The 14,613-nt window shown below is 38.5% G+C and overlaps 1 protein-coding gene across 4 annotated transcripts in view; it reads left to right on the forward strand.

Moving 5' to 3' along the window:
• Nucleotides 1-1,908: 1,908 nt before the first annotated feature.
• Nucleotides 1,909-14,613, forward strand: part of ninl (ninein-like) — a 160,007-nt gene continuing 147,302 nt past the window's right edge. For all 4 annotated transcript variants that reach the window (XM_087991556.1, XM_087991559.1, XM_087991557.1 and 1 more), the window contains exons 1-2: nucleotides 1,909-2,129; nucleotides 14,148-14,347. In XM_087991556.1, coding sequence (XP_087847682.1) covers nucleotides 14,165-14,347 — 183 coding nt within the window. In that variant the 5' untranslated portion in view covers nucleotides 1,909-2,129; nucleotides 14,148-14,164. The remainder of the gene's footprint in view (nucleotides 2,130-14,147; nucleotides 14,348-14,613) is intronic.

Here is a 14,613-nt window from a genome sequence, read left to right on the forward strand (position 1 = left end):
CCCATGGACTTGCCCAGAGACACAATAACAGGCAGAACAGGTGGTTCTTTGAAGCCTTCAAAGTCTCTCCCTGCAACACATTCAGGCCAGAGTTTCTTCCAGGCAGAGATCATTGTCCTCAGAGACACTTCCACCTATGCTTTGTCTATGACTCTTAAGCAATGGAGGACATCTTTCCAAAAGTCTGAGGGTTAGTTCAGTCTTGTTTGTCACCTCAAAGCATCTCTGGAACATAGCCTTGGTGTACAGTTTTTTGAAATTTGAGATAACTTGCTGGTCCATGGGTGGATGAGAAGAGTGGTATGGGGGGGGGGGGGGGCAAGAACTTCACCTTGATGAAGCTAAATCCGCCCACCAAATCTTCTTCCAAGCCTGGAGGATGAGCAGGAGCATTGTCCATCACAAGGAGAGCCTCAGGGGTAGATTCTTTTCCTCAAGATAAGCCTTCACAGACGGGGCAAACTCCTCATGAATCCCCTCAGTGAAGAACTGCCTGGTAACCCATGCTTTCATGTTTACCTTCCACATAACATTAAGCTTGCTCTTCATAACATTGTTCTTTTTGAACACGTGGATTCTCTGAGTGGTATACAAGCAAAGGCTTTATCTTGCAGTGTCTACTAGCATTACCACACAACAAGAGAGTAAGCCTGTTTTTCATTGGCTTATGGCCTGGTAAAGACTTCTCTTCCTTAGTTATATAGGTCCTCCTTGGCATCCTTTTTTCCAGAAGAGGCCTGTCTCATCACAATTGAACACCTGTTGTGCCACATACCCCTCAGTGTTCACAAACTCACTAAATTTCTTCACAAAATTTGCCGCTGCATCCACATTCGAACTTGCAGCCTCTCGATGCATCACAACACTGTGGATCCCAGTTCTCTTCTTAAAGTTTTCAAACCACCACCTACTAGCCTTAAACTCATCACTATCAGCACTACTTCCAGGCACGTCTTTTTTAAGATCAGCATACAGGAGCCTGGGTTTCTCACAAATTATGCCCTCAGAGATGGGATCACCAACCAATTGTTTTTCGTTTATCCACACTAAGAGGAGTTTTTCCACCTCCTCTATAAACGTTGATCTCTAAGAGGTCACAGACGTAATACCTTTTGCCACATCAGCTGCTTTTATCACTTCTTTATTTTTCAGAATCGTACACACGGTCGATTTTGGCATCTCAAACATGGCAGCGAGATCAGACACACGCGTACCGCTCTCATGCTTAGCGATAAGTTCTTTCTTCAACTCAATTGTCATTCTCACGGACTTCCTCTTACTTTTATTTGCTACACTGCTCTTCTTGGGTGCCATGGTGAATGCACAAGGGTGATCACTTAAAAATCCAGCACAAATCAAGGTGAAAACACGAGGTAAACTAGTGAAGGACACACGAGAGATGCTTTCACGACTACTTCCGGGGACGAACTGAACAAAATGTGCGACCTGAACGGTATGTGGTGTTCGGATTCTGAAAATGTGTTTGGATTTTAGGGCAAAATTTTCTCGTAATAATTGTTCGGATTCCGAGTTGTTCGAACAATAGGGCGTTCGGATTTCGAGGTCACCACTGTATTAGGAAGTGGAGAGCGCAGATATAAAAAGATTTGCAAAATTAGAAAAGGTGACCTGAAAAAAAAAACTGCCTGTCAATGTGGTAGAGACAATTTCAAAAGTTTTATTCAAAATGGAATTAGACCGCCACTCACAAAGGAAGAATGTTATGGGAGACAATGGGCCAAATGGCCTCTTTCGGTACTGTAACACCTTCTTGTGATGTTCCTCCAAGCCAGCAGGGGCTGCAATCAGTAAAGCACAGTTTTAAGAGCGATGGTTTGCAAACCCTGCCCAGCTTCCTGTGCTGGAGGCGAAGTGGGAGAGGAGAGGTTGGTTTATACTTGCTGGAGTTCAGAGGTGAGAACCTCGGTCTGATTGAATGGTGAAGAGTAACATTCGCTTGCTACATTGTAACAAGGCGGCGAAGTATCACAGCGATACCGACCTGGCCGATCAACACACGAGATACAATGGAGCCATGAAGATCACTGATCCTTACTCAGTGAGGCATGATAGAGAGGTTTGGGAGGAAGGTAAAGTGAAGTGAGAGCAAGGGCAAGAAAGAAAAAGCGGTAAGATTGAAAAAAAAAACATATTTTCCATTCACCCCGGCTCTCATAGGAATCTTAAAACACGAATATTTACAACAGTTAAGTTATTCAAGGGCTCACTTGAAGAGTTGCCTCGGTTCCCATGGTGAAGCGTTGTCTGTCCCTCCCTCGCCGTTCTGAAAAAAAGGTTTTATTTCCCCCTGTAGCCGGGAGGCACGTCCTTCAAAACCTTCATTTAAAATAAACTTTTCAGGTGTTGTATTTAACGATCATCCCACCTCATTAATTTCCCGCGTGCCTCGTCCGTTTTTAACAGCGGACAATGAAATGCTCTCCAGTCCAAGCAAAAACAAAATGTACAGTTTGCTCGTATGTCTAATTTTTTTTTTAAAAATGTAACATTTTGGGTTTGCTCCAACCAATCGAGAAGGGCACCGTCTCCAGCTATGCTGCAACGTGTTTCTGAGGTTCATCTCTGAATTTTGCTGGGCGTGTTGCCAAAATTCCTTAACGTAAAGTTCTGTCTACCAGAATTTCTTTTAAATTAAGGCTTGAAATTTAGCTTTCTCCGCCGTTACCGATCCTCTGGTCAAAAAATAAGCAGAATTCGACCTGCTATTGTTTTTTTTTCTCTCAACAATGTTGTACTCCTGTCTTGAGTCATTTTTATTTCAAATATATATTTTCTCATAAAACCATTTGTAAATCCATACAAATGCTCTAACTCAATTCTGTATAGTCTTTGTTTTAGAAAACAAACATTGAAATTTTGACATTCCGACCTATCCGGAGTCACACCTTTTTTATTTCAAAAATATACTTCATTCATGAAGGTATTTTTTTTATATATATACAGTCACAAACACAGTTCGGTCCGGGATATTAGCATATCCAGGAAACAAACATTCGAATTTGACTCTTCAAAATCTTTCTTGAACCAGGCTATACTTGCATGCATTTGAAGCACCAGGAAGGTCCGATAACTGAAGGGACCCCCATTTAACTTCAGCCTGGAGTCGTACTTCTTTTATTTTAAAAAAATACACGTTATTCAGAAAAGATCAATGAATATACATAGTCACAAATGCAGTTCGGTTCTGTACAGTAGCATATCAAGGAAACAAACAAACAATGGAGTTTGACTTTATTCAAACACCAGTTCACTTTAAAAGCCAGTTCAAAGTTGGATTTTTGTTTTGTTTAATGTTATTTACTATCCTGAATTATATACCACTTTTGGCTGGAGGTGACACCATAAAGCTTTATAGTATTTCGTATAACAGTACCAGTGTGAATGCATCATTAAGGGTTTGAGGAATTAATACAATTAGGAGTAAAAGATTCTTTCAGTTTTTTTTCCCATCTAAGTAGCAGAAGGTATTTGATAGTATTACAGTTTTGCGAAAAACCAAGGAGAAAATCCACTTGAAGCTCTATTGAGAATTTTAGTTTAGATGACAAAATTTTGCTAAATGGCCCACGTGCATGTGAGTCTTCAAATAATGCACAGCCTGGAGTGCAAAATGTAATGAAGTCTCCATATGCCAAAGTCTGTAAAATAATTTGCATTATACATGAATATGCTTGTTTCTGTACTGACATGTTGGGAAAATACCACATTCCACAGGAATTCTTTTTAATTTTAATTTCTTTAGGAAATCATTGTTAGTTTGAAAAAGTCCAGTTTTTCCATAGCTATCTTTAAAAGGTAAATAATATTAGAATATGAAAATTAGTTTGGTCCAAAAAAGGCAATAGTTATTTATTTTTCCTTGATTTATGTTCTCCTTTCCACCATCTCCTTTTCTGTTCAGTCTGCACAGCCAATGAGTTGGACTGTACAAACAATATATCTTGAACTAAGGTTGGATTTGGAAACACTTGTGCATTTTTTTTCTTAGTCTCTTTAGTTTTCTTTTCCAAATGATGTCTCTAGTGTTAAAATAATTTGGAGATTTTCAGAAAAAGTACAAGTCTCTGAATTCCATGGAAAGAAAATAATGTCATGTCCAGCATGATAAATAATATTATATTCTAGAGAACATGTGAGAATCTTGATCCATATATCTAAAGCATTAGAGTTTCCAATATATATCTGAACTCTGATTTGATTGCTTTTAAACAAGGTATATATATGTATAGGTTTATAAGATAACTTCTGATAATATGATGGATGAATGGACTCAGACTGTAATAGTTTATGCCAAAGGCTCAATCATCAAATATTTAAAGAACCAAATTGAAAGCCACTCAATTCAACTGATAAACGTTTCAATTTTTGTAATAACTTTCATGATTTATAATGTAACTTAAAATAAAATGGTACCACAATATTATTAACTGTTTCATATCAGGAAAGTTACTACTATACCTGTGTTTAGAGGTCATTCTTGAGATTAAATTGCGCCACAAACTAACTTCTCTCTATAGCCATAACTTCCCCTCCAGTCCTACAGTCCTCTAAATGGCAACTTGTGGAGCCCTGTTTCACTTGTCTGATCATTACTGATCACTCTCAAACTTTACTTAATTGCATGCCACCTTTCGGGTCAATTGGCTGTCCATGTTTCCAGCGCACAAGTTGAATTTTTTTTTAACAACTTTAGGCCTGGGCGCCAAAAGGAGGGGAAAGGCGGTCTCATGGAGATAGAGAATTGCAGATGCTAGAAAGTCAGAGTCAATAAAATGTGGAGCTAGAAAAAGGACAGTAGGTCAAGCAGCAACAGAAGAACAGGGGAGTTGATATTTCGCTAAGATCCTTCATCAACACCCAATGTGGTGGTCTGCCAGTGTGGAAGTCTTGGCCTTATGTAGGGCTGGTCTTCATCTTGAGCGTCCAGATATTCCAGCAGCCCAGCAAACAGCCTTGTCCAGGAGTGACGGTCTCGGCCCAGCATGATGGCCGCCTTTGGAGGTTTCTGGTCCAATAGTCCACTGGACTGGCATAGCGGTCTTATCCTGGCTGTGTCTTCAGGGTATTCCACTATTCATTAATTGGCTTTCCACAAGCCCAGCAGCCGTTAATTAAACTGTGATGAACTTTATCTTGATATCTCGTTTTAAAAATAATTATATATGACTTCTGTCATTGATGTCAATGCTGTGGTGGGGTGACTTATAAACATTTTCACTGTATTTTTCACGTGACAATAAATTTCTATTCTATTCAATACTAACTTTAATACCCAAGCATTCTACAAAATGTATGCATTAAAATACACACCTTAATCAATGACTTAGTGCTGCTAATTGCCATTAATGTGATGAATGAAGTTTTTTCTTTGAACATAGGTGCCTTGGTGTCAAAATTTGTTCTAGGCAGTGGTGTGAAACAGGCTGTATTGGATGGGCTGCTAGTTATATTCTGTGTCTGTCAGTCAGTTTTATTTATATTGGTCAGATAGTGCCTGCTTTGCCCCACTATCTGGTATAAGTTTCTACCCCATAAATCATTTTATTAATTTATAGGATGTGAGCATCATTGGTATCCAGATCTTTAATTGTCATTGAGAAGAGGTGATGTGCTGCTGTTTTGAAATGCTGACATCCATGTGATGTAGATATATCCATAGTGCTGTTTGTATGAGAATTCCAGGACTTAGTTGATCTAGGGAGAGTGAGGGAATGGCTAATTTGTGGCTTAGAGGCAAACCTGCGAGTGGTGTTGTTCTCCTGTATCTGGCGTACTTGTCTTTCTATGTGGTAGAGATCATGGATTTAGGAGACGCTGGGAAAATAGTCTCGGTGAGCTGTTGCAGATGACACCCGTTGCTACCACTGTGTGTCAGTGGCGCAGGATGTGAATACTTGAGGTGCTGGACGAGATGTCAGTCATGTGGGCTGCTTTGTATGTGATGGTGTTATTTGAGCTTATTGAATGTTCATGGAGCTATCCAGTCAGGCAAGTATCCATCGCACCTCCTAACTTAGTCCATTTAGGTGGTAGGCAGACTTTGAGGAGTCAGGAGGTGAGTTATTCACTGCAGAATTCCAGTCTCTGATCTGATTGGTGTGTTAGCTGAATACTTGAGTCATTAGTTATCTAATATGTTGGATCCTAATCCTAATGTTCTTGTATTGCATAATTAGACAACTAATCTTTGGTTGGCCATAGAGTCATAGAGATGTACAGCATGGAAACAGACCCTTTGGTCCAATCCGTCCATGCCGACCAGATATCCCAACCCAATCTAGTCCCACCTGCCAGCACCTGGCCCATATCCCTCCAAACCCTTCCTATTCACATACAATCCTGCTGATCACCAACCCAAAATATATCTCCTTCTCACTTCATTCAGAAATATTTTGTTTTAATTGTTGCCAGTGACTATGGGAATATCTGCTATTTGCTGTCACTAAACACCATGCTAAGAAAAACAGATAAAAAATGAAAATAAACTCTGCTCCTTTAGAATCATACAATTTGGAAGAAGACCATATATAACTGATGTAGATTTTCATATAATAAGGTAAAACGTGATAGCAATACCAAGTCCTATGGGGCTTAAATCACCTTGTCTCCCATCAGAAAAACATCCATTCACCACTTCTTGTATTTCAAACCAATTTTGCACCAAACTTACTTTTGAAATCTGCAGGTATAAAACCTGATATGGGAAATTATGTAAAATGGACAGGGTTTGATCACCTAAGCTGTTCCTTAGCGATAAAATTGGGTATTCAAATGCACTGGAGTCAATGGAGGCTGTGTGAAATGGTTTTCCCTCCTATCACTCATTTTGTGCCAATGTCTGGGACAAATCCTTAACCCCATTTGTACAGCATCTATGGATTACCATCATCAGATGGTCCATAAGATAACTCATTCAGGTTTGTCAGACACATTTGCATATAATAATTCTGTGCTGATATCCTTTATTAACCTGTGGTTCTCCACCACTGATTTCAAGTTTGCATTCTGGCCACTCAGAGACAGACTAAAACGAACTATGCGTATCCTTACCAACCCCTTTGACTATTTGATACCAAACTAAATTTCAATTCCCATCACCTATTTTTGCCTTTAAAAAATTGCTGCCCCTCTGTCACTGAGATCTCGGTCCTTGATTATTAAAAACAAAAATGCCCATCTTCCAAAACATGCCACTTGTTCAAAATGCAGCAACCAGTACAGTGGTATCTGTCCTTCATACACATTGACTAGTCATTGACTAACTTCCCTTTGACCCCCCTACATATTAACATTAAATGACATTAACATTAACATTAACATTACCATTTTCCTTCATGGCCTTGCTGCCCCTATCTGTAAAATGCCTCCAAGTTTTATATTCCCTCCTGCTGCATCCTTCAGCTCCTTCAGTTCTCTTTTCTGCAATTAACTTACCAGATGTGGTTTATTTAATGGCATTGCCTCCAATATTTGGCTGTGGTCCTCCACGTGTCCACCAGTCTCTCCTTTAAAAGTTTTCTCAAAACCCATCATTTTGGTCATGCCTTGCTGATCTGTTTCTCTATTGCATGTAGTACTTTTCTTTTCAACCTCTGTGAATTTTCTTGGTACTTTTTCAAATATTTTGTTAATGGACTGTTAAATCATATGCAAATTTTCTAATTCTGTGATATTGATAGTTACACTTGATTACAAAAACAAACTCTGAATTTCTTGCTTAAATTGGTGAATGTGCCCACGCTGAAGTGGTGTTGGGAAATGAACAGCATTGCTGGTTCTACTTAGCTCTTTAGTAGTCGGCAACAGCAGGATCCTGAAATGACTCGGCTTCTTGCTGCTTGCAGGGCAAATGAAATACTTCCCCAAACTTCAGCCTGGAGTCGTGGGGTTTTCCGAAGCCTGTTGTTGCCAGTTGAAGTCAGTGGGTGGGAGCAGTGGTCCCACTTGCTCTTCCAAAGCCATCTCTAACTAGGTGTCCCATGGTCTCAAGAAACCACATTGTGATCAATTGCTTAGCCAGCTTCTCCAATCAGTTAAGTGTGGAAATTAGGCTCCTTTGCTTGGGTCATGCATTGCTTTGAATAACCAGCTCATTTTCAGAAAGTTTGGTAGTGAATGAGTCTTCTGAGGAGATTTCTGACCTGTGCGAGTAAGCTTATATCAAAGGCTGGAAATCAAAGATCTCTTTCCTGGGTCCAATCCACTAGGCCATTACCATATGTTCTTGTGTTTTGAAGAAAAATACAATTGGTTAGCAAACATTCACTGGAAAATATTTTAATTTCTTTTATTTTTATACATGTGAAATGAAAAATTGATTAAAGGAAAAACCTGGGTAAATATTTGTGCTGGCCCTCAAATCCACCAATAGACAATTCTCTTGTGTAGATCAGGTGTGTGCCAGTTTTGGAACACCTAATGTAGACTCTAGGCCATCTCTGGTATTCCCTCCCTAAACTACCTGATTAACAATACTCCATAAAAATTAAAACTTTGACCAAACGTTTTGTTACCTGTGCTATTGTCTCCTCTGGCTTAGTATCAATTTTCTGATTTCTAGCAGCCTTCAAAAGGATGTAATGTTTCACTGTTAAAAGTGCTGTATAAATGCAGTTTTCTTTTGTTCCCTGTTCGAACCTATTTCATTGACCCTAGCTGAATGTTTGACCCAAGGTGTGTTGCAGAATAGAAAATTAAACTAGAACCCTGCTCATGGTTATTACTATCCAGTGATCCACCATTTGATCTAAGCATTGTTTGAGCTTGGGATTTGGCCTAGACCAGAGAGTTTTCTGACATTTGTTATCAAGGCATAATTATCTACCAGTCTCTGTGGTCGGAAATGCTGTTGAGGATATTAGTGAGAATATCACTTGATTGCAAGCAAAACTTAAAAAAAAATGCTTGACACATGTAAACTGAAATGACAAGTTGAAAACTAAGTTGGATTCCTGTGGAAATTATTACAAAGTACATTTCACAAAGTACTAGAAACAAATATTTGAATATATCTTTGGGATGTCTGAGTGTGTTACAGCAAGTGGAGTACATCCATGCTTTAATGCATTTAGGAAGAGCAGTTAATTTATCTGATAGTAATAAAGTAAATATCCAGGTAATTCTTTTTAAGAAATAAAATTAGTTGAGAGATAAGTATTAATCTGGACATGAAAAGAAACATATGGCTTTTTGTTTGAACATAGAATTTCTAATTGAGAAGGCAGATTAGTTTAGCATCTTATTTTATTTTTGGTTTGACTAGGAAGTGGATGTTACATGGCACTATTAAACGTAGATCAAACTCTTAAAAGGTAGAAAGATAAAAATAGCCTGAAGCAGATGTTCTATGCTGAGGGAGTGGCACACTGTTGGAGGTGTACCCATCTGGAAGGGTACACCTCCAACAGTGTGCCACTCCCTCAGCATAGAACATCTGCTTCAGGCTATTTTTATCTTTCTACCTTTTAAGAGTTTGATCTACGTTTAATAGTGCCATGTAACATCCACTTCCTAGTCAAACCAAAAATAAAATGGATATGTTGTGACAAAAATGTTGTACCTTTACCTCTCAGCTTTTTTTAATGTGCTACTGTGTCTAAACCTTTTTATTAGCAATTGCAGATATGTGAGGTATTATAAGACACTAGTGTTCAATGTATCACATTGATGTAGGAAGTAATTGAAACAAAATATATTGAAAGTGAATTTAAAAAGACATAGCATTCATAAAATGAATGTAGAGATGTGGTTTTTTATTCCTGTGCATATTTCTTGAAATCATTTGATATTAATGATCAGAATATATAGTGGAGGGGAAAGTGAAATATTTTAAACAGACCAACCAGGAAAGGATGTCATAGGAGCCAGCATCCCAGCAATGAACACCATAATCATCATAACTGCAGAATGCTACTGTTGTGGAAATTAAATCAACTCTATTCAAATGCTAGCAAGAGCAAAGAAAAAGCTTTATTGTAACCTCTGCAGGGGGCCCAATACAGTTGGCAAGATGCCGCATGTAAAGGACTGAACAACTTTCACATATTCTTTTTATACTACATTTCGCATATCCTTATCACACGCTCAAGGACAAGAACTGAGAACATTCGGCTGTTGATATGATTGCTTATGTTTTCCCTGACTCTTACTAAATCTGACTGTTTTGCAAGACTTGCAAGGCCAAGCTGTCTGTTGCAGTATCCAGCAAAGCCAGGCTGTCTACTTAAAATTTTAGCAAAGTGTTAGTTTTAGCAAAGTGTTAGATTTAGCAAAGTATTCTCTTTCAGATTTCACAGTAAATGTTAATTTTCCATTACACTACATATCAAGTTTCCTTTTACCATAAGTTTGAGAGTTTGAAATTGCTGTTTTGGCAGCACAGCATTGTGCAAATTAATTTGCAGAACTGACAAACAGTACTGTACTAAGAGTAAAGGTTAAAGGATTATAATCTCCAAATCTTGTATTTTGTAGTTACTTTGTCTCAGCAATATCTTGTCCAATTTTAATTAAATTATTGTTCTGTTATCTACAGGTGGCCAGAATGACTTTAAAAAACAGCTGCTTGATTCTTGCTTCATAGTTCTTCACATGACAGACATCTTTTGTCACATCAGCATGTTTTCTGATTGGTCCTATTTTGTAGTGCCAGGCTGCAATATTGTTTCAAGCAGAGCTGATCTATTAATACTAGTATAATCTCACAAATAAAGGTAGTATGATCTGGTGTCCTGGGATTGCTTCCTTCTTTGCCCAATCATTGAGGCATTTGGAATCTAATCATGGTGTATCTTTACATACAAATTGATATGTAGCAAGTCCTTACAGTGATTAAGATCAAGGCTACTGTGCTTTAAGGAGAGCTAAAGAAATCACAATTAAAGCTAAATGACTCAACAAGCTACTTGGTAAGTTAATTGCTGCTTATTGACCTATGAAAAGCCAGGCCAGAAGCAAGTGGTAGTTCTAAAGAAAAGAACCATATCAGTAGATCTGCTGTTCAGCCACATAAACATATTCAAAGCCTTCTGTTTGTTTCTTAGAGTTTAGTGAGAAAGATTAATGAGTTTGATTCGGTGGCTTTGTGCCTCAGAGAGAGACCAGAACAGAGCCAATAACATTTTGATGAATGTACAGAAAAATCACTGAATAGAAATGCTTGCCAATTTGTCAGTTCAATAAGAAAGTTGAGATTGAAGATAGAGGTGATTCTTCACTGGGGTTGAGTGTACTTTTAGGATATTGTTGGGGAAGTATGGGTTGAATATTTTTCCTGTTTATGATGAGATCTTTTCAATATACCTTTTATATAAATAGCTATCTTAATTTCCCTTCTTTTAGAACCTTCACTGATTTTTTTTCATATTGTTATTCTTTTATCAGTTTTGGTTTGGAGCTACAAGTTGAGAACTGAGCTGAAAATGACCAGTCGACTGTGGGCAGCATGGAAGCAGACCCTTCAATCCAACATGTTGAGGCTAACCAGATATCCTAAATTAATCTAGTCCCATTTGCCAGCATTTGGCCCATATCCCTTTAAACCCTTCCTATTCATATACCAATCCAGATGCCTTTTAAATGTTGTAATTGTACCAGCCTCCACCACTTCCTCTGGCAGCTTGTGATTTAAAAAAAACAGAAGAAGTAAGCTGTTGTTTGTTTGTGAGGCCCGACCAAGTTAATTGTGGATTAATCACAAGGTTCTACAGATGATAGGGGAGAGCAGTTTGTTTAGGCAGATAGCCCATGCTGGTTGTTAACTAGGTCAATACCTGTGATTAGTTCCAGTAAGTCTGAGAGAGACCTTGTGCTCTACCAGATAGCAGATGTTAAATAGTAACTGGGACATCATGGGAAGGCAGTCAGTCTGACAGAGGCCAGAGTTTTCAATTGCTTTTTGGATTGTGTTAGTTGGAGAAAAAATTGGCTGTTGTTGTTGCAGCATGAAGATTTGAAAGCTCTCTGCCTAACCTTTAGTTATCAGCTATTAGTAGTTCGGAGAATAGAAGCTAAGTCATGAGTATTACCACTTGGTGTCGTGTTGCAATGATAACAACCTCTCTCTCAATGTCGGGAAAACAAAAGAACTGACCATTGACTTCAGGAAGAAAGGAGGAGGTCGCATCTCTAACTACATCGAGAGTGCAGAGGATGGAAAGTGTCAAGTTCCTAGGAGTGACAATAACAGGCAATCTGTCCTGGACCTCCTATGTAGATGCAATGGTCAAGACTACACAGCAATGCCTCTTCTTTGTCAGGTGGCTTAGGAAATTTGGCATTCCATAACAACCCTTGTCAACTTTCACAGATGCACCACAGAAAGTATTCTATTTGGGTGCATAATGGCATGATAAGGCAACTCTCTGCCCAGGACCTAAGAAACCACAAAGTTGTATGCACAAGCCCAGACCATCACAGAAGCCAACTTCCCATCCATGGACTCCACTTACACTTCTCACTACCACAGAAAGGCTGCCAACATCATCAAAGACCTCTCCCACCCCAGTAATGCTCTCTTTAAACCTTTAGGCAGAAGATGCAGAAGCTTGGACACATGCACCAAAAGATTCAAGAACAGCTTCTTCCCGGCTGTTATTAGACTTCTGAATAGATCTCTCTAATATAAAATAATGCCATTCTTGCTAATATTGATCTCGCTTTGCGCACCTCCTGTGCAGCCATAGCTTTGTATACCTCGCTCTATCTAAGCACACTATTATCTGCATGTCGTTGCTTGCTATGATCTGGCTGTACCGCTCGCAAAACAAAGCTTTTCACTATACTTGGGTACATGTAACTACCATAAATCAAATCAAATTAAGTTCCTGTGAGTGAGCTGAAAAGCTGATCAACATCAAGAAACAATAGTCAATGTTTTTGGAACAACACATTGTGAAAAATCACTTAAGTAATCTGGCCAATTTTGTCAATTTCTTTTATTTATTACTTAGTCGTGTCTGTTTTTTTTTGTGTGATTGGGTTGAAAACTAATGTTATTGGGTTTAAACATACATATCATTTAGAGTACTTTGTTGTTTAATGTTGTTCTACTGAAGTTACTGCATTGCTAAATCTTTTGTTTAAGGTACAAACCAGTGTCGAGAATTGGTTATCCAAAAATGTCTGGTTCGGAACTATTGGGTTTAATTTTGAGGGTCTTCAAAAGCTTTAATTTTAACCATGGTGTGAATACAGAGGTAGAAAGGCTAACTTAGTTTGGCTTTCTTTGTATTGTAATACTTTTGTGTAATAAATTTACTTTCATTTTTCAAAATATGTTAGCAGCCTTGTGAGAGCTTATCCAGTGGCTGACCACCACAGTAGCCAATTTGCAAAAGTAAAAGTTGTGAAGTTAGGTTTCATGTCTGAAATCTAATTTATCCATTGCCATCAACTGGGATCATAACATTGGGGATTTGAGTTGTTTAACTAGTGTTACTTTGTGTGTAGATTTAGCACTGAATTAGGATGGAGAGCTTGCTGTTTTTTGAGTTTTTATTTTGTTTGTAAAGAAACTAAATTATTTTCCTTCTGCAAGCAGACTCATTTTTGTTTCACTCTTGTCTACTTTAATAAGGCAGGTTTGGAATAGGAATCAAAATGCTATCTTTTTAAAGTTGTGTGTAATGAAATATCAGCAGTGTTGAATAGTTTTAAGATATTGCCAAAGATTTGCTGAAAAAGCGCTTTGAAAATTCCTCACCCTTGCTTACCCCTTCCTAAGAAACATTTATTTTTGTATAATCAATGTTGGTGCAGATACAGCATCTTCAGTGTATTTTATTCTGATTGTGGTTTTAGTCTGTTCCATGGCCTTTAAAGTTTTAAATCTGAAGTCTAAACATATCATTAGAACTGTTGGCTTGGAAGTTTTTTGGATCTCCTCCCACTTCGATGCAAGTAATTTTGAAATCACAGATCCAAAGAATTTCCTGTTCTACCTGGTAACCTGGTCTTCCCACACACTCATATCCCTGTTTGGAAAACTGTTATTTGTTTTCTAGAAAAAAAAAATCTTTGATTTACGATGGCTGTCGTTCTTGTGTTATTCCTTTTACTCAGTGGAATATAATTCTGACACTTGTCGTCTTTTAAACTCTCGTCAACTCTTTAATGTTTCCTTGCAGCTGGACGGTGCTATGGGATGGATGAAGCAGAGCAGAACAAATATGTGTTACAGCTTAAGGATGTGTTTGACAGCTGTGACACTACAGGGACGGGTTACCTGGACAGGGAGGAGCTCAGTGATTTGTGCCAAAAGCTCCACCTGGAAGCTCAGATCCCTCTTCTACTGCAGACACTTTTGGGCAGCAACTATCATGGCCGGGTAAGTCCCACCTGTGGATATGTGGAAGTAACATTTTTTTCCTGCATTTAAGTATGTGCACATGTTGCCACATGTTCCTACAGCTGCTGAGAGTGTAATGAAACCTTTATGACTTGCATGTAAAATCCAACTTCACAGTATAAATTTCTTAGAACAGAGGTGCTCTATGCTTGCGGTATGAAAGGAGAGGTATAGAGTTGTAGAATCCATGAGCACAGAAGGAGAGTTTTGATCCATCATCTTTAAAACATCAAGCTTCCCACTCT

Source organism: Chiloscyllium plagiosum, unplaced genomic scaffold (genome assembly GCF_037043375.1).
Source record: "Chiloscyllium plagiosum isolate Xiang-an unplaced genomic scaffold, Cpla_swu_hap1 HiC_scaffold_10, whole genome shotgun sequence".
NCBI lineage: Eukaryota > Metazoa > Chordata > Chondrichthyes > Orectolobiformes > Hemiscylliidae > Chiloscyllium > Chiloscyllium plagiosum.